The 24,886-nt window shown below is 41.0% G+C and overlaps 1 protein-coding gene across 1 annotated transcript in view; it reads left to right on the top strand.

Annotated features, from left to right (window-relative positions):
- Positions 1–24,886, top strand: part of tbc1d16 (TBC1 domain family, member 16) — an 87,435-nt gene that overhangs the window by 27,261 nt on the left and 35,288 nt on the right. Inside the window, exons 3-8 of the mRNA XM_034190516.1 lie at positions 838–1,000; positions 1,247–1,555; positions 12,351–12,545; positions 14,882–15,029; positions 16,256–16,420; positions 24,601–24,749. Of these exons, the coding sequence (XP_034046407.1) occupies positions 838–1,000; positions 1,247–1,555; positions 12,351–12,545; positions 14,882–15,029; positions 16,256–16,420; positions 24,601–24,749 (1,129 nt within the window). The remainder of the gene's footprint in view (positions 1–837; positions 1,001–1,246; positions 1,556–12,350; positions 12,546–14,881; positions 15,030–16,255; positions 16,421–24,600; positions 24,750–24,886) is intronic.

Raw genomic sequence — 24,886 nt, 5'->3', positions numbered from 1 at the left:
CATCCACATTCAACCACTTAGTCCAATTAAGGGTTGCGGGGGGCTAGAGCCTATCCCAGCACTCATAGAGTCATGAAGTGTGAGGCGGGGTACACCCTGGACAGGTCGCCAGTTTGTCACGAGGCCACATATAGACAAACAAACACATTCATACCTACGGACAATTTAAAGTTTCCAGTCCACCTAACCAGTGCATCTTTGGATGTGGGAGGAAGCCAGAGCACCTGGAGGGAACACACGCAAACACGGGGAGAAAATGCAAACTCCACACAGAAAGGCCACAGGTGGGAATTGAGCCCATGACCTTCTTGCTGTGAGGCAAAAGTGCTAACCACTAAGCCACCATGCTGCCCCCTTTGATTTTTAATGCATTATAAAAAAAATGATCACAACTGTTTTTGCAGTTTTCACCTGTTCATGCAGTTTAATAAAAAACAAACAAACAAGCAAGCAAGCAAACAACAAAAAAAAAAAAACGCCTAAAAGCATCACAACCTGTAATGCAACTTTTTAGAAAAACTGCCACATCATAAAATACCAAGACATTGTAGCAGCTTATTACAAAGACTAAAGTGAAAAAAAATGGTAATATAAGCTGTGCATACCACCAAAAAAGCTAAATGGATTGTATTCAATTATACATCACATTTAAACAGAAACATTCATTGAATGGAAACTTCATCAAATGACAAGGGAACTCCAAGTTTTATACCTCCTACGGGATCACATTGACTTATTGACACTTTTGACTGTTTTTAATCATCTGGCATTTTCAATCACTTCTCAGATTCCCAGTGTAAATGTAAATTTAACTGTAGTTTGTGCTGCCCCCTGCAGGCTACCTGTGTGTGCACATGGAGAAAGATGAGAGCTTGGGCACCACTTTGATTCTGACCTGGGTGCCCAACTCTCGCATCCAGAGGCAGGACGAGGAAGCTCTGCGCTACATCACACCTGATAGCTCCCCTGTACGCCGGAACGGACGTCATCGAGGCAGACGGTATGACACGTTCGTGCAGAACATGATGCGTTCATGTAGTCACTTTACTCGTTTACTTACTAGTGAAAAATGGCTGAAGAACACGCCTCTGGAAAATCAACAAGTAGGCACTTTACTAACAGGCAGTACGAGTCAAATCAAAGGCCAAACCTGCAGCCGTACCTCTTCTGATATTCAAAGCATTTTTTTTGTAATCTGTGCAGCGCTGTTTCAATACTGCACTACACTACCTCCTTCCGCCTTCAGACTCCACTCCCGCACCCGAACAGCCCCGGAGGAGGACGAGGATGAGGAGAGGAACGCGGCCAGTACCACTTCTGCAGAGACCCACAGCCTGGCGGTAGAGCTTGGAGCAGAGCCGCCTTCACACCAGCAGCAGCTGCCCTCAGGAGGGGAGGAGGGCGACGAAGGCTCCTGTGAGCTGTCGGATGAAGTGAGCCGGGACAGCACCATGGGTTCGGACTCGGACACCTTTTCCTCACCGTTCTGCCTTTCCCCCGTCAGTGAGGCCCTCTGTGAGAGCAGTGGGTCTGTCTTTCTGGACAGTGAAAGCAGGTCAGCACCCACGATTGAAACATATTTTTTTTCTATCCACAAGCTCATTTTCAAAACAGATCTGGGCACCGAACAAACCTTAACTCCAAAAACAATGGGGCAATATATGGTTGTAAAAGCTGCATCCAGGAAAAGCCTCTTCCTTTGAGACATTTCATTTTTTCTACAAAATGGGTTGAGTTCAGTAATTTACCTTAATACACGTAATGACACATAATGTCATCAAACGCTTCAAGGAATCAGGAGAAATTTGTGTAAAGGACAAAAAACCTGTATGTTTGTTTCCTTTGATGCTCCAGATGTCACCAAATTGAAATGGGCATTATTCTTTGTCCATGTCACTCCAGGTATTTGGTAAACATTTGTCAAATTGAGGCTCTTTCACAGCACAAACAAAGAAGTTTTATTAATATTTGCTGATTCTTTTTGTTTCGGCTGCTCCCTTTATTCGTCGCTACAGATCACTGGTCAACATGATTTTTCTTGCATGGAGTTTTGCAATGGATTTTGGGTAATTTTGGGGCACTGAATCCAAATCTGGTGTTAGTTTTTGCCAATCACATCACATTTTTGAGATATGAAAACATATTTTTCGTATCAAGCATTGAATCAAAAGCTGCAGTCTCGCACACCTCTTCGGTCCCATAAATGATATTTCGGCTCTTGTTCACATTTCGCAAACCTGACTTAAAAAACATGCTTTTGAAGCTGCTTTTTTGCATCATTAGTGGCATCAAACTCGTGAGTGAATGACCAACTTTTGCGTAATCCATCAATATGGAACATGCAGATTGCAAAAAAAAACGTGACGTGATATAGGAAATCTGAGCTCGGATTTGGATTCAGCACCCTAAAATTACCCTAAATCAGTTCTCAAAGTCCATGTAAGGACAAAACTAAATTTTGTTGACCAGGGTAATCTGTGTCCAGCTCACCTTGCCCTTTGCATCTTCTTCTGTCATACCAACCACCTGCATGTCCTCCCTCACCACGTCCATAAACGGCCTCCTTCTTCTCCTCCTACCTGGCTGCTGCGTCATCTGCATCCTTCTCCCTATATACACTGCTTTCCTCTTCTGCACATACTGTACCCAAACCATCTGTTTTTTTTCTGTTTGTACAACTGCGCTTTGTTTTTGCTACTGCCATGTAACATAGCAAGTCAGTTAAACCAAATGTAGCTCAATTCATCTACAGTACCTTCACCTTCTCTACTACTTGGAACCACACTATTCCCTCTCATTCACACACATGTAAATGACCTGCATTTCTGTAGCACTTTTCCATTTGATACAGAAGCTCAAAGCACTTTACAGTGATGCCTCACATTCTCTGATGTATTCACACACCCATGCCAGCCTCCTCCCATTCAAAACACTGAACTCTATACTGGTAGCAACTTGGGATTAAGGGTCTTACTTAAAGGCAGCTTTGAATTTCCTGACTGACAGGGAATCAAACCAAGAATCCCAAGCTCTGCCTCTCTTATGGCCTAGTCACGTGGCACTTAACGAAGGGCAGCGAAGCCCTGACGAAACAAGAAATCTGGACTTTCGTTGGCATCGTTTAACCTATACGCAGCTTCATTCCTGCAGCTGGCACTTCATCAGGATTTTTAAACTGTTGAAAAATTTGAACGAAGGGCAACAAAAACCTCAATCTGTGTTTCGTTTTGCTGTCGTTCTTGATGTTTTTTAATCGTTTGTTTAGTTTTTGTAACATTATTGTTTAATTTTGACTTCGTTGGAGCAGCTGAGTGTTTTCATGCCGTGCAGAAGCTGGTTTGTGAGTGCTGAGGCTGCCGCTGCTTCATGTTCCTTTGGAAATTACAGGGCAAACTCAGCCTGTTTGCTTGGATTTTTTTTTAATCTGTGGGGGGGGGGGGCAGCTTCAAAGGGCTCAGGCACCTTACATAGGCCAGAATTAATCTTTTGTGTGGATACAATTAATTATTTTGCCACAAGCAACTGTTGAATTTGAAACAACAAAAAAGTTGTGTACTTTCCGATGGTACTTGAATGCAGCATTAGCAGCAGCAGCTCCTGCGTGCGCTTATTATTTTGCATTAAATTTAATAATATGAGTGTAGGAATGACAATCCAGTCCTTCTGTACATGTGGCAACAGGTAGATGAATCAAAATGATTATATAAAGATCTGTTCTGGAAGGAAGAATTCACATTGTGGATCAGTGATCCGCTGGTGGGAATAACCGCACATGTGAGTCGATGCGCGTTCACACGCACTGATTAATTTACTGCTCTGATATATTCAGTCATCTTTACACTTATATTTATATTTATTCCCCCTTTTGACAGTTTTCTGTTATAAATCAATATATATGGCTTAGAACATAATACAGTGATACAGCAGTGACCACAGCACACTTTTATATTATAAAATTGGATGGAGGTTCCAATTGTATGCCTGTTTGTCTATCTTCCAGTTATCAGTCATAAACCAAATGCCAAAAAGCAATGACAAATTGTACATATCAAAGATAACCTATGATCTATGAAAATTATCTGAAAAAGAATTAAGAAATCGAAAAAGATGGTTAAAAAAAAAAACTACAAAAGAAAACTTTGATTCAAATGCATGAACTAAATACATACTCCTGACATTTGATCACATCTTTTTACCTTCTAAGGTAAAAAAAAAATTTGTGGATTTGGAAACAAGTCAAGTTGTCTTTATTAGCCCCTCAGGGGCAATTTGTTGTGCATCCAGCAGTAGAGCACATTCACACATACATAAACATAACATGATCTTAAATATGGCATGAAACTCACCAAACGGTAAACATAACACAATAATAAGAAAACCTAGTTAAAAACCACTCATGATGGTGTTTAAAAATCTAGTAACAGTGGCAATAAAAAGTTCTTGTACCTATTGGTCTTAAATCTCTTGTGTAAGTGTTGGTGGAAGTTTGTGCTCTGCGAGTGTGGTGCTATAATTATTATTATTTTTATGAAGAATGATTGTACCTCCTCATTTGTTGTTGTTGCCAGTGCAGCTGCTCCTGTTATTGTTCGGGGTCACCACAGCAGATACGGTCAGATCTGTATAGGTATTTGGCACAAGTTTTTCGCTGGATGCTCTTCCTGACACAACTCCAGTTTTTACCAGGAGAAACACACACAGCCGCTGGTGTTCCAAAGAGGTCTCCCATCCAAGTACCAACCAGACACTGCACTGCTTAGCTAAAGAGATCTAACGGGATCAGGCTCACACAGGGTAGACCGGCTGCCAGGACCTCCTCGTTTAATTAAAAAAAAAAAAGGAACTTGTACTCTAGAAAATGAGAAGCGACTTGCTGTCAATGATTGCATGCCCCAAGATGGTTTCAAGTGTCATTTAATATGTTTCCAGAATGAACTATAACCAGTGTTACACAGGGAGAAAAAAGTTGTAATTGAATGTTTTGGAACATTTTCACAAAATGCACGTATTGGGTTCAGATATGCAAAATGGCTGTTATGGTCCTTTTTAAAAATGTTTCTTCAGTTATCCTTAGCTGCCAGAAGGTGGAGCCAAAGAGAAAAGAATTAATGACCAAATTTGCAGGTTACAGTTGAAGGCCACATGGTGGCTCACTGCACAGGCGGGAGAGAAAGACGAGTACAGTGGAGCTTATAAAATATTATCAATTCACCGTCCGTTCAAGACAAGTGGAGGAGCTCGGCTGTCTAAACCTTAAATGGCTGCGTCCCAGAATCCTCGTCTTTGTATACAGATTCGGTGCTCGATCCAGACCCTGGTCTCTAATCAACAGTTCCCATCTGGACTGTGATTGTGTTGCATTCAGACCTCGGAGCCATTTGACTTATGATTCCCTTCATGGTCGTTTCCTCACACAGTTATTTGGCCTGACACGTTGCCCAGAGCGTGCGAGCCTCCGACGACACAGCGAGTTAGTGTGTCCAGTTTGCTGTCAGTGTGGGACTTGGCAGCTCGTTCTGCTTCACAGCTTCTAACCTTTACTCTTCCTCACTCTTTTTAGCATCCTGGCACTGAAATCCATCCCTGTGTGGGCCTCCTTTGCTTGATTTTTCTCTTTTCTTGGATTCTAGCTATCATCCCATCCCTTTATCTTCTCCATTTGCATCTTTCTCTTAATATTGTTTCTTTCAGAGATTTCTCCCCCACCTCTCAAATATCTTGCCCCTCCTTCCCTTTCTAAAGTCTGTGTGAAGCCCTTTGATTCCCAGTGCTCCCAGGGTTGTTGTGCTGGGCTGAATGTCAGCTCTCCGGATTAGACGACTGGAGAGAGTGAAGCAGCAGCCAAAACGCTGGAACCCACTCACTCTCTCTCTTTCTCTCGCACTTTAATTGACACTGTTAAGGGGCCAGGAACTGGAAACATGTCACTTGGAATCATTCAAAGAGAAAGAACTGTAGATGAAAGGAAGGAGGAAGAGAGCAAAGGAAAAATCCACGACAGTCTCATAATAGGTTCCTTTAGGGAGCAGGTCTTAAAGGCTACATATTAAAACACATTCATTATTTTGGAGTTTGTGCACTTTGAAATCTCTGCGTGGTCATAAAAAGGTTGAAATAACTTGACGAAACAAAGTTTTGGTTCTGCTATAGAAACACAAAATAAAAGAGGAAGACACCAGCCGGTAACAAGAAGCTCAAGCTACCATCTTCTTAAAGGCATTGAATAGAGATATACAATGTAAACAAAGCAAAGACCGGGAAGAGGTTCAGCCAGTCATCTGGTCTACTGGCGAACTACTCAACGCTTCAGAATCACGTCACAGGTGCTGCCTGGGTGGCAAAAGAGGCAGCTGAAAAATTGACACGATCGTAGCGATAAATATTCAGTGTCAGCGCTCAAGAACACATTCATAATAATCACTTGGTTAATGTAGAATTGGCGTCCATTTACAATAAACACTTTTCACCCAAAAACATCAACATCATCTGCCATCTCATACAAGGTGGCAGATAAAAATATCACAGAAAGAAATCTGTGTGAGTTCAACATTGTTTTCTTTAACATAAAATCTCATATTTTCATCATCACTGCGTTCGGTTACATTTCCTCCCCATAAGCTCCAACTCTCAAAAGTCTCTTAACAATTTAGAAGAGCAGGGAAAGCCTTTAGAGGGTCCCAAGCAGAATTGCTGGGGGTGGAGGTGGGGGGGAGTTTTTTCTTTCAGCACCACCATAAATAGTAAAGGAAGCCCCTTTGGCTGCTCCCTTGTTTTTCTGTATGTATTTTTTTTTTTTTTTTACTTGGGGTCACCACAGCAGGTCCAAGGTGGGTCTGTATGTTGAATTGGCACAGGTTTTATGCCGGATGCCCTTCTGGAAACATCTCCACATTACAAGGAGAAATGTGGCAGGAGTGGGATTTGAACCAGGAACCTTCTGCACTGAAACCAAGCGCACTCACCACCATAAATTTTAACTGTTTTTTGTTTTTTTTACACTTGATCATTGACACACACTGTAAATCTACCAGTTTCATTCGCTGTAGTTGTGTCTTGTAATTCTGTTTCTCCAGTTATCAAAGGTTAATTGAGAAAGAGCATTTTAACACTGATTTAGCAACTCAAAAGTCCAAAACAAATTGGGAGTATTGCTGCATGATGTAGCAATCTTCATTTTGCATATCAAGTTTTTATTACCTCCGCCAAGGAGGTTATGTTTTTGGTCGCGTTTGTTTGTTTGTTTGTCTGTCTGTCAGCAGGATAATCAAAAAGTTTTGAACGGATTTTGATGAAATTTTGTGGAGCGGTTGGAAATGACAAGAGGAACAAGTGATTAAATTTTAGTGGTGATCCAGATAATGATCCGGATCCCGATGCTAACACGTTAGCATGTCTATGGCATTTTCAATGTTAAAAGTTAGCATTAAGCAGTTGCAGCTGTCATCACGTTCGGGTACATTTATTTTCAGATTGTAATATTTCTTAAATTTATTTTTGTTTATATATTAATAATCTAATGATTATTATATCAATTTTAGAGAAAGACAAAAATAAATAGATCACTGTGCCAAGGAGGGAATCTCTTTAGGGTCAGTGGCCCTATGGCCTTGTTTAGAGAAGTGTTTCATAAATGTTAAAAAATTCATATATTTACAGTTTAGTTGAATAATAAATTGAATTTTGTCTCTTATTTGTTTTTGTCTATAAGCACATGCAATATCAATATCAGTGCTCAGATGACAGTAGCTTCTGGGAAATGTGCAAGTTGCAATAAACTGTATGCCAAGTGCTAAGGATACATGCTATCCAGTTGCAGCAGATGAAACTTATTTTACTACTGAGCAAACATCATTGTTAGACTTTTTTAGGTTCAATGATTCCACGGCGTGTAGACGTTATGGCGTCAGTGACCCCATGGCCTTGGCGGAGGTTTGCACTCTCTGAGTGCTTCTAGTTTATTTGTTTTTTTTTTTTGTTTTTTTTGTTTTTTTGTAGGACTTGAGCTTTTAGATTTTTCACAGAAGCAGCTGAAAAAAAAACAAAAAACGACAATGACAATTTTGGAATAGCGTGGTAATCTTGAGCCATTACATTTGGGTCGTCTTTTAATAACACTAAGGCATTTGAGGGTATTTTTGTTAAATATGTCACAGGAGTGTAAAAGGAGCTGTGTCAGGCCTAAATTATGTTTATAGCAGGATAGTGTATGTTAGCACAGGTATGGAATTGTGGGATTTTGGAGATGTTTAAAATGAAACCTCAAATGCAAACAAATATAAACAGCTAAAAACTGGTTTTGCACAATAATTATTTTATCAAGTTTGATGTGGGTTATTATTAGCTTCAGATTTCACCAGTGAAAGTTAAACTCTGAATTTAAACAAAACTCCATGAATCATCTTTGAAAGTATTAGCTTGGAGTAACTGTGAAATTATAATAACTGCTCTTTGTCAGAGCTACTTTTCACATTATATTACTTTATTCACAGCTCCGAATTAAGTAACTTAAAATGTTATTAAACACATTAAACTGTGCAAATAAAATCTTGCTTTTATGGCAAAGGTTTTACATCAGGAAGGGTATCCAGTGTAAATCTTGTGCCATATACACATGCCGATCCACCTCAGATCTGCTGTGGCAACCTCCGAGTGAAAATAAGGGAGAAGCTGAAAGGACATACTTTTTTATTTATTTATTTATTTTATGTGTTTTAATAAATAGTAAGCCCCGTGTTAACACATGCTGTGCACATGTCAGCATGACACACACACAGTCACATTTAACACCATGTTTCCATGACACTAACCTGCCTTCACGTGAATGCCATCATGTCTACATATTGTCTGATTTCTGCTCCTCACAGCAGTTTCTGTCATTTCATTATCAAACTCTTATGAGAAAGAAATACAGTTGAAGCTTGCTTACTCTACAAAACATGTACGTCTTGCTGCCTTTCCTTGGACTGCTAGTCATTGTGTCACACTGCTTAGCATTTGTGTAAAACAGACTTCTCGTCTATTTTGGCACTGCCTAGCTCTTAGCATATTGACCATTGTCTCTTGTGGCTGCAAAACGCCCACTGTGATTTAAAGTGAGTGACAGCTGGTCGCTTGCCTGTCTCTTGTAGCTAATATGATCAGGGGTGATGGGAGTCCCAACCATGCTTGACAGCATTGTAAACAATGCCATTGGCACGCCCTCTGCTGGACAAACTGTTGTGACACACTTTCCAACCCAGCACAGTTTTTAAAAAACTGTGCTGGGTTGGATTATTAAATGTATGGGTTAATCTTATTCCAGAAATTTTAAAATTTTTGGAATAAGACCAGGCACACAATTTACACTAAAATATCTGGAAGCCTGCAGGATCTGCTCAGGTGTTCCATGACGTTATCATGCTAAGTCCAATACATAGAGTAATTCAAAAATCATTTAAAGACATTAGCGTTAATCGTGCAAGGAAAATGAAGCAAACTGCTGCTTTAAATGGGCTCATGCACAATCTTGACGGCTATTAGAATTATAGAAAAAGGCAGTGCAGTGCTCCTTCCTTTACAGACTCCATATTTCAGATAAGTTGAGTCACTTAGCGGAGCTCGGGTGGCCTCTTTCCCAGTCTCCTAGTATTCTGTGTCTGGTTTGTGATGTGATACACGAGATGCTGAGCAGTAAATCACCAGAAAGCAGAGGAAACGGTGCAGCTTGAATTGATCAGCCTTGTTATTTTCTCATCTGCTAACAGGGAAATGATTAGCCAGACATGATTGATTCAGTGTGTAATAGATTAGGTGTGGCCTTCCAGGTCTTGTATGTCCAATATGTCACTTGTTTGTAAGATTGATATTAGTCTGAAAACTAGTAAAACTATACAAGATGGTTGTGATGTTTTCAAGTAGATTTATTGCTGATGATTAATCTGTTTTTGAGAAATTTTAAATGGTCACAAATGACAAACTTTTAAATGGTGACGTTGAGTTTTTAAGTTCCTTCAGGTAAATGCCACTGGCGTTTGTGTTGGTCTGTTTCCCAGTGTTGGTTACATTTAAGACATGTTTGAGTGCACCTTATGGCCATCAGCTATGGTCCATTCACCTTTAGTGTGTGTGTGTGTGTGTGTGTGTGTGTGTGTGTGTGTGTGTGTGTGTGTGTGTGTGTGTGTGTGTGAGAAACAGAGAATGTGTGTCAACAACGTTATAGTAAAAAATAAATAAAAAAAAAATCTTGTTTATTTGGTGTGGTGCTGAGTGAAGATGCATATGAATTTGTGTGTATGCTTGATTTCACTCTTTTCTTATGTGTACTTATATTGTGGCTGCACTGGTGCAGTAGAGGAACCCTAAGCTCAGGTTTCAGTGCCGGGAACAACATGCCAGCCATGGGGGGAATGACAGGGGAAATTAGAAGGCGTGATTTGTGTGTGTACAGATTTCTTGGTGACGTGTGTGTGTGTGTGTGTGTGTGTGTGTGTGTGTGTGTGTGTGTGTGTGTGTGTGTGTGTGTGTGTGTGTGTGTTTCCTCAGAAGCCTCCATGCATTCCTCCCATTCTCTGCTTCTTAGCAGACCCATATTGAAACACAAAGCAACAGTGCAGGACTGAAGTGGTGGATTAGCCTGTATGTCTGCACAGTTATCACTGCCCACAGTCTTCATGGTGACATGCTTAAAACATTGTTTATGCAGACATGCATAACATACGGATATCCAAAATCATTTGACATCTCAAATCATGTTCACACTTGCAAGGATACAGTACTTATTTGTTGAGAATGAAATGGGAACGTTTAAGGTTTTACTCTCTGAATTGTGAATGCCAGATGCATCCAAGTCATCTTGTCACAAGTGGAAATTCAAGATAAATTCACTGTGCTTCTGTCTAGTCACTGTTCTAAACAGTAATGTCTTTAATTCTTCAATGTCTTCTTGGATATCTAAAACAATCGGGACCATATTCTGACAGACTGCACTACAGACTAACATGCATGTTGCAAGTGCATTTGTGCCATCTCCAATGCCACTTTGCTATTTCTAGGGTGTGTAATCTGTGCACAACACTAGGCACAGGGTGAAAAGCGGTTGTATTTAGCCATCAGTGTGTTTTGGGCATAACAGGAAATAAGTCACATTATCATGTGTCACTCTCTTTAAGAGTTTGAGTGTGCCAGATCCTGGTGCAATGCTGCTAAGACAGGAAGAGGTTTTCTGGTGAATTCATGGTTCTTTGTGCACTTCATCAAAACATAAGCAGAGAACAGCCACCAAAGCTCCCTGAGGTGAAGTTTTGTATTTTTCCATGAGTGTTTACTTTTATTTTGTTGAATTGTTGTTTTCACTTCTGTTTTAATATCTGTATGAGCAGCATGTTCATACAGTGTGAGCCCACCCATGGAAGCATAACTAAATATTGTACCATATCACTACAGAACAACCCTGCTCTCGACTTGAGACCAGGTTTTAGGTGGCCTATAGTAGTGGTTCCCAATCTTGGTTCACGGGACCCAAAGAGCTGCACATTTTCCATTGCCCCCTGCTCTACCCGCACATGGTATACTATATCAGGTGTGTTCCGTTGTTCAGCCAGCAGATGATTGAATGAGCTGATCTGATCTGAGCAGATTGGTCAAATGGAAAATGTGCAACACTTTGGGTCCTGAGCACCAGGACTGGAAAATGCTGAGCTTTGGTGCACTCGTTTTAATCTACCTCACGATAGCAATGCTCCAACGCCATGCCTGACCACATCTCATTTTAAAACCAACATGCATATGGGTGCAAGTAAAGTTGCTATTTATAACAAAATAATTGTTGGCAGCTCGCAATGACACTTTCACTGTGATGCATGCTGCATTTTGGTTGGAGGAATAGAACATCAGAAACTGGAATTATAATTACTGAAAACTAAAATTGTGTAGTTTTACAATTAAATTGATATCTGTAATTATGATTAATTGAGCCACAGATAATTTTGTCAAACAGAATCGTACCTACTTTACAATGTTCCTGATTTTAGTTGCTTAATTCTCAATACCTTCCATCTTCAAATACACCTTGTATTCTGTTGCAGTGCTTTTGAAGACTGAATCTCTTCCTCTATATTGAGGTTGATGTTTTCTGGTGGGCTTGAACCTAAATTGTGAAGGTCTGTGTGACCCAAACAATGATTTGACACTGAGAATTGTTGGGTACTCAACATGTTAGTAGATAATAAAAGCTCATCATTTGATTTAGTTATTTATTGAATCTTACTCATATTGATTGGTAATACATTGGTTATGATCCCTTTCACGTTTACTGGATTTTCAGTTTTTTCCCCGTTTTTTTTTTTTAAATGCCTTTGTCTCGTTTTCCTCAGGGAGCTGGGTGAGGAATCCATGACCCCTTCAATAAGCTCCACCTCCAGCCTTGATAGCCACGCCCCCTCAGACAGTAGCAGCCAATCACAGGGCATGCGGTGGGAGGAGCAACAGAAGATTCTGGCTCTGGAGCAGTTGTGCGGAGTGTTTCGTGTTGACCTTGGTCACATGAGGTCACTGAGGCTCTTTTTCAGGTCAGCTAGTAGTGGAGGGGTTATGAGGAGGTCATCTTGTTACTGTGCAACACTTTGCTGCTTTAATCCAGTCTGTCATATGATCTCAGTCTTTTAACTAAAGCTGTGTACATTATGTTACTTACATGACATATGTTGTACATTCATATTTTTAAAGGGAAGTAATTGTTTTATGTTTTTCCCATGGAGCAGTCATTGGGCTAGACGTCGCTCTTTGCGGGCGGCCAGTCAGTCATGCAATATTTTCACCATTGGCTCGATTGTCACCATATTTGGTATGCACATTATGCATAGCAACCCAAAGAAGTCTATTGATTTTTGGGTCAAAGGTCAAGGTCACTCGAGTGTTGTTTGTATAATATATATATATATATATATATATATATATATATTGAGTGCACCAAACCTGTGTGTTTGGTATATTGACCCCAAAAAGCCTATTGACTTTGGGGCTAGAAGGTTAAAGGTCAAGGTCAGTGGAGCATACTTTGGGGAAAAAAAAAATCTTGTGAGTGGAATAGCTTCTTTCCTGATTGTCACCAACCTTGATATGTGCGATAGGTATGGTGACCACAGCAAGCCTTTTGATTTTGGGGTCAATGGACAAAACTGATCTATTTTGTAAAAACCTTCTTTTGAAATGCATCGCTTGTCTATGGTAAGCTTATCAATGTTTGCCTAGTGAGTGCACCTAGGGTTAGTTCAAACTACCGTTTTGTGTGTGTGTGTGTGTGTGTATGTATGTATATATATATATATATATATATATGTATATATATATATATATATATATATATATATATATATATATAAAACCCCTGGCAAAAATTATGGAATCACCGGCCTCGGAGGATGTTCATTCAGTTGTTTAATTTTGTAGAAAAAAAGCAGATCACAGACATGACACAAAACTAAAGTCATTTCAAATGGCAACTTTCTGGCTTTAAGAAACACTATAAGAAATCAAGAAAAAAAGATTGTGGCAGTCAGTAACGGTTACTTTTTTAGACCAAGCAGAGAAAAAAAAATATGGACTCACTCAATTCTGAGGAATAAATTATGGAATCACCATGTAAATTTTCATCCCCAAAACTAACACCTGCATCAAATCAGATCTGCTCGTTAGTCTGCATCTAAAAAGGAGTGATTACACCTTGGAGAGCTGTTGCACCAAGTGGACTGACATGAATCATGGCTCCAACACGAGAGATGTCAATTGAAACAAAGGAGAGGATTATCAAACTCTTAAAAGAGAGTAAATCATCACGCAATATTGCAAAAGATGTTGGTTCACAGTCAGCTGTGTCTAAACTCTGGACCAAATACAAACAACATGGGAAGGTTGTTAAAGGCAAACATACTGGTAGACCAAGGAAGACATCAAAGCGTCAAGACAGAAAACCTAATGCAATATGTCTCAAAAATCAAAAAATGTACAACAAAACAAATGAGGAACGAATGGGAGGAAACTGGAGTCAACGTCTGTGACCGAACTGTAAGAAACCGCCTAAAGGAAATGGGATTTACATACAGAAAAGCTAAACGAAAGGCATCATTAACACCTAAACAGAAAAAAACAAGGTTACAATGGGCTAAGGAAAAGCAATTGTGGACTGTGGATGACTGGACGAAAGTCATATTCAATGACTCTCGAATCTGCATTGGGCAAGGTGATGATGCTGGAACTTTTGTTTGGTGCCTTTCGAATGACATTTATAAAGATGACTGCCTGAAGAGAACATGTAAATTTCCACAGTCATTGATGATATGGGACTGCATGTCAGGTAAAGGCACTGGGGAGATGGCTGTCATTACATCATCAATAAATGCACAAGTTTATGTTGATATTTTGGACAATTGAAAGGATGTTTGGGGATGATGAAATCATTTTTCAAGATGATAATGCATCTTGCCATAGAGCAAAAACTGCAAAAACATTCCTTGCAAAAAGACACATAGGGTCAATGTCATGGCATAGGGTCAATGTCAATGAGCAGATCTGATTTGATGCAGGTGTTAATTTGGGGGATGAAAATTTACAGGGTGATTCCATAATTTTTCCTCAGAATTGAGTGATTCCATATTTTTTTCCTCTGCTTGGTCTAAAAAAGTAACCGTTACTGACTGCCACAATCTTTTTTTCTTGATTTCTTATAGTGTTTCTTAAAGCCAGAAAGTTGCCATTTGAAATGACTTTAGTTTTGTGTCATGTCTGTGATCTGCTTTTTTTCTACAAAATTAAACAACTGAATGAACATCCTCTGAGGCCGGTGATTCCATAATTTTTGCCAGGGGTTGTATATATATATTTGTTACTCCATCTTGTGTTGTTGCAGTGATGAAGCTTGTACCAGTGGCCAGCTGGTGATAGCCAGCAGAGAGAGCCAATATAAGATCCTCCATTTCCATCACGCTGGTCTCGACAAACTGGCTGAAGTTTTCCATCAGTGGAAGTGCTGCAGGGAAACGCAGCTTAAAGACCAGGTTAGGTCTTCACAGTCGTATGTGGAAATACAAAATGACTTTCACCCACCTTTTCTTCTCTTCATACTACTTCTGGATACATGTTTTTTTTCCTGTATTGTCTTGTAGAAGTACAGAGAAGGCCAGAAAGAGTTACATTGTGTGTTTGTGGACTTGGAAAAAGCTTATGATAGGGTGCCAAGAGAAGAGCTGTGGTATTGTATGAGGAAGTCTGGAGTGGCAGAGAAGTATGTTAGGGTAGTGCAGGACATGTACAAGAATAGTGTGACAGCTGTGAGATGCACAGTAGGAATGACAGGTTCATTCAAGGTGGAGGTGGGATTACACTAAGGATTGGCTCTGAGTCCTTTCTTGTTCAAAGTGGTGATGGACAGGTTGACGGATTAAATCAGACAGGAGTCCCCATGGACTATGATGTTTGCAGATGACATTGTGATCTGTAGTGAGAGTAGAGACCAAGTTGAGTCTAGTCTGGAGAGGTGGAGATATGCTCTGGAGAGCAGGGGAATGAAAGTCAGTAGGAGCAATGAATGAGAGGGAGCCCAGTGGAATTGTGCAGTTACAAGGAGTAGAAGTGGTGAAAGTAGATGAGTTTAAATACTTGGGGTCAGCTGTTCAAAGTAATGGAGAGTGTGGTACAGAGGTGAAGAAGAGAGTGCAGGCAGGGTGGAGTGGGTGGAGAAAGGTGGCAGGAGTGATTTATGACTGAAGAATATCAGCAAGAGTGAAGGGCAAAGTTTACAAGACAGCAGTGAGACCAGCTATGCGTACGGCTTAGAGATGGTGCACTAACAAAAAGACAGGAGACAGAGCTGAAGATTTTGTGATTCTTTTTGGGAGTGATGAGAATGGACAAGATTAGGAATGAACATATCAGAGGGACAGCTCAGGTGGGACGGTTTGGAGACAAAGTCAGAGAGGTGAGATCGAGATGGTTTAGACATCTGCAGAGGAGGGACCCAGGGTATATAGAGAGAAGGATGCTCAGGATGGATCCACCAGGTAGGAGGAGAAGAGGGAGGCCAAAGAGGAGGTGTATGGATGTGCTGAGGGAGGACATGCACGTGGTTGATGTGACAGAGGAGGATTCAGAGGACAGGGTGAGATGGAAACGATTGATCTGCTGTGGCGACCCCTAACGGAAACAGCCGAAAGAAAAAGTTGTCTTTTTGTTTGACACCCGCTCTGTCTGCTCACATTTCTCCATCATTTTCTTTTGGTATTAGGTTGCAGATGAGAAGTCGTGCATGCAGTTTTCCATCCAGCGGCCCACCCTGCCCTCAGCTGAGACACATCCAGAAGAGAAGCTTTATCGGAGGCTGGATGTCACCACGTGGCTACGACACCTCAACCACAATGGGCAGGTGGAGGAGGAATATAAGCTACGCAAGGTAATTGTGATTTTAGGTATTTTAGGTTTAAAGCGCAAGGTAATTGCGCTTTATATGCCTTACAATATAAAGCGCCTTGGGGCAACTGTTGTGATTTGGTGCTATATAAATAAAATTGATTTGATTTTAAAATGCTTTGAAATCAAGAAGGCAGAGCCCTTTTTTTTGGTATGTATGAATAGGTAAAGATTCCTACATAGCTGCAGGGGATTATGGGTAGGTCTCCTTATGCAGAGGTTTCTAGTTGTACAGCACTTCTAAAGCCAAACATGGTTTTGTGTATTTTTGCATGTAGATGCAAAATAATTAAATTCTCTCATCCCAAATTCCTGTTCAGCAATACAATGAGCATTCCATATGTCTCCTCCACTTCTGCTGATCACGTTATTTGAAAGTTTTGTTTTAAAATCTGTGCATGACACTCTCTCTAAACATTTGCATCTGATACAGATTTGCTAAGTGTTTTGACATAACATAGCAAGCCTGCGTTTGTTGCCAGGATTGGAGATTATTTAGAAATGCCACAAAAGAGTTTTTTCCATATTAACTGCATAAATATTATACCGTATTTGCACATTGGGGTGTCCTGGGTGTTCCCAACAAAATTCTGCCTGAAGAGAGGGTTGGGCAAATACATGTTTGTCAGAATGCCCATTTCAATAAAAAGTCTTATTTCATCACAAATAAAAATATAAATGACAAATAACTCACCCGATTGTGTCCGTCTTTGTCCTGTACAAATCCTTTTCTCATTCTTTAAATGTGTTCCTTGTCAGCTGATGTCTGGCAAGTCTTTTGGAAAGTTTTGTGCATCCAGTTTGTCCTCATCGCTGCAGTAAGCAGCAGTGTTGACAACTAAATGATCAATCTCTTGCTGGCTGTTTCTTCTTCCTTAAAGATAAAAACAGTATCCAGTTTGTCTTGTCACATTGTGCAGCTACTGCTGCCACAGCCAGAGGTTGAAGATTTTTTTAAATCAAATTTCTCACTGAAAATAATGGACCATTGAGTTTTTCATCTCAAATAACTCCATTTAATGTCAGACAGTGACATCTATTCCACCTTGTGTGAAACTCTCGTATTCACACTTGGCATCATTCATGCAAACTACTACTGATTTTTTTTTTTTTTTTTGGTGGGTGGGCATTGTGTGCTGGAGTCTCTTTATTCAGAGAGTAGCGACATTACGAGCAAAAAAAAAAAAAAAAAAAAAAAAGGAAAAACGGGTCCCGTGACTCATGGTGCCATCTTGGGGTCAAAATAGCGTTGGCTGTTAAACAATCTGCATGCAAATTCAGCTATTTTATTTATTTAGTCCTTGACTGAGAATGCCCGGTTGTTGTGCATTTGGATGCAGAAATAGACGCAACAAGGGCTTCAAGATGTACAGATTCCCTTTAGATCTGAACAGAAGAAAAAATTTTGGAAAATAAAGTCAGCTGTGTGGGATGGAAGCGACTTCATCGTCAAAGTTTTAAGAGGTAAATTTAGTGTTCAGTCCCATTTACAGTCAAGCTTGCCTAAACCGTCATCATATAAACCAGATGTAATAAACACCATGTATAACGGCTTTTGTATGACGGATTTTCACTCACATTGGATAAAATGTCCTGTCCAGTCGCAATGTATTTCCATTAAAATCCCCTCGCATGTACCAGACAGAGCAATCTGGACGTGCACAGTAACAGAGGTACAAAAATTTAAGTTCAGCACTCTGACACTCGCTGATTCGAGGAAAGTGGGACCGAAGTCATTTCCCTGATTAAAAGCCCGACCATTTACTTATTTTTTACAACATGCTGTAGCGTGACGTGCACCTGTTCAAACGGACAAAGCAAAATGCTGTGATTTGACACTTTTCACTCTTTCCTCTCATACCCCTATCACACATATGCCGATTGAGTCCGAGTGGCGTCAGAATGACACATCCGGCCACAATCGGGAAGTATAAATAAACATGCAACTCACCCCCGGTACCTCGCGTTCTGTATCGCAGACAGCTGGTGAAGTCCTTTTCACCCGGCTGCGCTGTGTGCTGGCAATGTCGATCATCTGAAAAATGCATAATCCACCTCTGGTATAAATAAATCCCGTGTACCGCCCCAAGTGCTGTCCCACAATGATAATCCAACTACTTTTTGTGCGCTCTCTGGATGGACAGCTCCTGTGCTCGCACGTGCACCCCACGTGTGCACATGGTGCAGCTGGTACAGCCATTATGAACACATACACACAGCTGAGCGAACATTTTGGCCACACACTTGCACGCATTTTGGCCACACACTTGCACGCATCACCTGTTCTACGTACGGTGGCACACACACGCGCATAGCGGCTCGTTCAGCCATTATGAACACATAGGCGCAGCTGTGCGAACATTTTACGTGCGGCTGAGTGAATGTTTCATCTGGCCACACACTCTCACACTGTTTGGATCACTTGTTCTATGCACGTACATGCGCGCACTTCGCCATGTGAGAGACACACACACACTTACACACTCCTGCCAGTGCACCCTCCTCCTGATGAGAGGTCAGTTTAGCGCTGTGTATGTGAGGACAAGCTAAGATTTGAGTGAGTGAGTGAGTGAGTGACGGCTCCAATGTTGGTGGGGTCTCCCCCCCCGTCTGCATATATAATGATGGTAAATGCCACACTGGCATAACCATTTATGAACATTAATACACATATATGCAATTTATTCTTGCAAGACAGAAGGTATGTAGTGCGTGAGTGAACGTGGTGTGTGTTTGTGTGAGAGACCCCCATCCACCTTTCCCGATCAGCCTACAACATCCTACTCAAAGCCAACCGACACCTTCTATCAGGAAGGGCCGACCACCAAAACAACACAAAAACAGACAAGATGAAAGACAAGTGATGAAGGCAGTAACTGAAGTGAGACACCGAGGAGACGGGGCCCCAACCATACAACATACCAGGACAAACAACCACACATGAACAAACAGTGACAGCAACAGTCTGTTGTCTTATTAGTGTGCATCCATACTTTCATCTAGGACACCAGAGTCTTGATCCCCTTGAGAGCAGCCAAAACCAAATTGTGATGACGGCCACAAACATGCAACCATCCACACACAGAGACCCAGATCACTGCTAAATATCCGATCACTACTGTGGCTGGTGTGTTGGGCCAAGACAAAAGTACAGAACCTTACCATATGACATGGACCACTCCGGCACATCAGAAGCCATATGGCTGACCGCAAGCAATGACAGAAATGGGTCCAGGACGCAGGGCCCCAGGAGAAAAAGGGCAGCGGAAGGGCAGCCCCCAGAGCCACGGGGGCAGCACGACGAACCAACAGGGGAGTGGCGTCTGACAGCAGTCTGTGTCATCTGACTGTTGTCTGAAATATGTTTGGGCTACATCCTGCAGGTGTGCACAAGGCAGTCTGGCTGCGTTCTAACACGGCTGACCACGCCTCTTTCCCTCTCGACTGACCATATTTGCCTTGTCAGCCTGGTTCCTGCACATACTTGCTATGTGTGATGGGGGCTTCATACAACCCCAGTTCCAATGAATTTGGGACGTTGTGTGAAGTGTAAATAAAAACAACACAATGATTTGCAAATCCTCTTCAACCTATATTCAATTGAATACACCACAAAGACAAGATATTCAATGTTCAAACTGATACACTTTTTTGTTTTTGTGCAAATATTTGGTCTTTTTTATAATGGATGCCTGCAACACATTTCAAAAACGCTGGGACAGGGGCAACAAAAGACTGAGAAAATTGATGAATGCTCAAAGAACACCTGTTTGAAACATTCCACAGGTCAACACGTTAATTGGAAACAGGTGAGTGTCATGATTGGGTATAAAAGGAGCATCCCCAAAAGGCTCAGCCATTCATAAGCAAAGATGGGGCAAGGATCACCACTTTGTGAATAACTGTGTGAAAAAATAGTCCAGCAGTTTAAGAACAATGTTTCTCAATGTTCAATTGCAATGAATTTAGGGATTCCATCATCTACAGTCCATAATATAATCAGAAGATTCAGAGAATCTGGAGAACTTTATACACGTAAGCGGCAATGCCGAAAACCAACATTTAATGCCCGTGACCTTCGATCCCTCAGGCGGCACTGCATTAAAAACCGACATCATTACAGGATCTTACTGCGTGGGCTCAGGAACACTTCAGAAAATCATTGTCAGCTAACACAGTTCGTCGCTACATCTACAAGTGCAAGTTAAAACTCTACCATGCAAAGCGAAAGCCATGCATCAACATCATCCAGAAATGCCGTCGCCTTCTCTTGGCCGGAGGTCATTTGAAATGGACAGACTCAAAGTGGACAAGTGTGCTGTGGTGTGAGTCCACATTTCAAATTGTTTTTTGGAAATCATGGATGTCCTGTCCCCTGGACAAAAGATGCAAAAAAAAAAAAAACCCATCCAGATTGTTACCAGCGCAAAGTTCAAAAGACAGCATCTGTGATGGTATGGGGGTGTGTTAGTGCCCATGGCATGGGCAACTTACACATCTGTGATGGCACCATCAATGCTGAAAGGTACATCCAGGTTTTGGAGCAAAACATGCTGCCATCCAAGCAACGTCTTTTTCAGGGATGTCCCTGCTTTTTTTAGTAAGACAGTGCCAAGCCACATTCTGCACATGTTACAACAGCATGGCTTCGTAGTAAAATTCCAACTACAGAGCTTCAACAGTTAGTGTTCTTAGTTCCCAAACAATTATTGAGTGTTGTTAGAAGGAAAGGTGATGTAACACAGTGGTAAACATGCCACTGTCCCAGCTTTTTTGAAATGTGTTGCACGCATCCATTTGATCAGTTTAAACATTAAATACCTTGTCTTTGTGGTGTATTCAACTTGAATATAGGTTGAAGAGGATTTGCATTGTATTAATTCCCAACTTCATTGGAAATGGGATTGTATTTTAATAGTTTTTGCAGTGCACACACTGATTACAAATCAGAAAAGTCTGCAAATTTACAACACGGAGTTGGATAAAGAGAAAATTGTACACCTTACCATTGATTTGGAGGTGATGATTGTAGAAAGAAAAGCTTGATGAGGAACAAATTAATCCAAAATAAAAAAGCATAATCCAGTGATGGAGAACTTTAAAACTGTCATGCACGTCAGATACGTGACACGGAGTTACGGAGTTGCAGAAATATAAATTGGCTTAAAATTAATTAAATAAATCATTATAAATTGTAATTTTATGTAAATTTGATAGCTTAACTATTTTTATATGTATTTTGATAGTACCTGTACTTGGATGTGTTGCTGTATGTGGTTAACTGTAAAAAAAAAAAAAAGTTGAAAACATAAAGGGTTTATTCAGTAGTTCAGCACAATTGGCTCCAAAATGGCACCATGTTCTCAGTTGTCGCTACTCTTTGAATAAAGGGACTCTTGTGTGCTGGTGCATCAAATTGACATCGTCATCTGACTACTAGCAATAAAATAAAGCCATTGCATGAATGTATGAATTAATTAATTAATCAAAAAAATAATAATTCCCAATGCAAAACAAAAGTGTTGAGTTATTTTCTTTACAGTTTTTCTTTAATCTCCTAAAAGACCGGTGCACAGTGATGACATCATCACAGGTAAGATGCAGAAGCAAAGAGGAAAAACATTAGTGAAAACTCTTTATTTATTTATTTTTGTATTTATTTATTTATTTAATTGTTTGCTTCTTTATCCACGTGTTGGTCACGAAATTATTTAATTATAGTTGCCTATAACATGTTTTTGTCTTTGCAGGTGAAAGAGGATATTCGATTTTACAGTTTTAGGAAGTTTAACAGTCAACAGTGCCACCTAGTGGACATATTAACACCCACATAAGAGAAAAGCTATTTGACTGTCTGAGAACAACGCCTGTGCATGTCAGCATGCAGTATGTGCACACGGCAAAGCTTGTAAACCCAAACGGACGTTTTATCACTGTTATATCAGTGAAAAAAGCTGCCATAATACATAATACTAGTAGCTGCTAGAGGTATCTTATTATAATGATAGATGGCATTTGGAAAGTTGACCTCAGGGTGTCAAGCTTTCAGTTTTAATCAGCACCTCGGTTCTGCTGCTTGCCTGTAAATAATTAGAGGGTTAGTTTTGGCCAATGTCCCGCTATGAGTCATTCGAGTTCTCTGGGATTGACTCAGTATAGGTTTTTCACCATCATGCTGAAATGAGTCAGTGACAGTTAGACGATGACAAAGATATTTTTGCAGTACACACAAATACTGCACCAGCATTACCTCTCTGGACATATAACTTATGCAGTGTGTCTGTGTCTGTGTTTTTTTTTTTTGTTTTTTTTTAACATTCATCATCTCAACATATTGTTAAACAATGCAGTCAAATTGATTTTAATTGTAACAGATGAAATCTCAAACACCTCAGTGGACATCAACATTCTTGACAACTTGGTTGACGTGAGTGTCTACAAGGATCACAGGTTTCCTTGAATCTGGAAATAATGTCATCCTGTTTGTTTTAAATAACTATAAGGCAGTCTTGTAGGTTTCCAACAGGTACATACAGCCTCATGTCATCAGCAGAGTAATAAACTAATATGACCAACCAGAGGTGTTAGAGTGCAAGCAACAAGTGATCAAGAACAGATCTCTGAGGTATTCCATCGTTCATCTCATAAAGCTTAACACCAATTCAAGTCAAAAGTTATTTGTATTGTATAGTTAAAAAGACTACCATTGACCAAAGTGCTGTTTAAGGCCCTGTCACACATCGCAAGAATGTGGAGGAACCACGCCCGACACGGCAAATATTGCCATAATCCGACACAGTTGGGAGGAAAAGAGGTCTGCCGTGTCAGAACGCATCCGGACTGCCTTGTGCACACCTGCACGAGGCAGTCCAAACATATTTCAGACAACAGTCAGATGACACAGACTGCTGTCAGACGGCACTGACATTAGTGCTGTCAGTCACCCACTCACTCACCCACACAATCAAATCTCCGCTTGTCCTCACATTCCCAGCCCTAAACTGACCTCTCATCAGTGTGTGTCTCACATGATAGAGTATGCGCATGTATGCGTGTAGAACAGGTGAGCCAAACAGCATGCGAGTGTGTGGCCACATGAAGTGTCCACTCAGCTGCGCACGTGTGTTCACAGTGGCTGAACGAGCTGCTATCGTTGATTATCGTATAATTATTGTTGTGGGATGGCAACTTCACATGGGATTTGTTTATACCAGAGGTGGAGTATGTATTTGTCAGCTGATCGACGTTGCCAGCACACTGCGCAGCCGGGTGAAAGGGACTTGACCATCTGTCCGCGCTGCGCTGTGGAATGCAAAGTACCGGAGTTGAGTTGCATGTAGGGTTGGGTATTGGGATGCGGTTCTTTTCGAGAATTGTTACGAAATGATGTGATCAACTGACATCAACAGCCTTTTTGCTAAACGATTCCCTTATCGGTCCTTCAGAGTGGCCGTTTTTGAGGGTGTTTGTCGGGAAAATGTTCATTTCTCTACATTAATTGCAGACCCTGCAACGTGTCTGTAATCAACCGCTTCTGCATCGTGGCTCTGCTTCGAAGCTTGAACCAATGAAGCAGTGCTCCAACCCACTGCTTCATTGGTTCTTTGCTTTGCTGCTTTTCAGAAGCAGCAAGTCCGCTTCTTAACCCCTGTCAAAGCCATGTCATATGTCAATCGTGAGTCACTTTTGTGCAGATTAGTCAGTAACTGAGACTCCTGCCTTATTGCGAGAAAGAAATGAGAATCGTCCTCCGTTCTGTTCGCACAGCGCCGGGAGAGTTTTGAACATGTGCGTCACACTCGGGGCCACCGGCCGATTTTGACCAACTGTGTGGACTTCTGCAGATGGCTGTCAGAACGTTTTTGGAAGTGAAATCCGACACTTTTCGGATGTGCTCCGATTAGTCGTTCTGACGCCATTCTGCGTGATTCCGGCTGTGTGTGATGGGGATATTAAGAGTAACAAATGACAGAAATGAGATTAAAAAGCATTATTTGTATTGCATAAATAAGCCTGCATATTTTTTGCATTTTCATTTCATGCAGTCAAACAATTTAAAATAAGTAAATGCAGAAGAGGGTGAATTAGTGTTGTATATGTACAGTGACCCCCCAGGCCTTTTTCCTGTGCTCATCACATTTATTCACCTCGCTCTGTCAATAGGCCATCTTCTTCGGTGGTATTGACCCGTCCATCCGCGGTGAGGTGTGGCCCTTCCTGCTCCACTATTACAACTATGAGTCCACCTCTCAGGAGAGGGAAGCCTGGAGGCTGCAGAAGCGTGGTGACTACCATGACATTCAACATAAGAGGTGGGCAACTGGAGGACTGAGTACATTTGTACTTCAGGAGCATGCAGAGTGCCGATGTCGTCACGCAGTTATGAAAGGCCTATTCGCACATTCAAACTGACATAATGGAAATCAGTTTTTTCAAACGTCTGACACGG

This window comes from Thalassophryne amazonica, chromosome 16 (genome assembly GCF_902500255.1).
Source record: "Thalassophryne amazonica chromosome 16, fThaAma1.1, whole genome shotgun sequence".
Classification (NCBI taxonomy): domain Eukaryota; kingdom Metazoa; phylum Chordata; class Actinopteri; order Batrachoidiformes; family Batrachoididae; genus Thalassophryne; species Thalassophryne amazonica.
The sequence above is the reverse complement of the archived record's forward strand: the minus strand, read 5'-3'. Positions and strand labels throughout refer to the sequence as shown.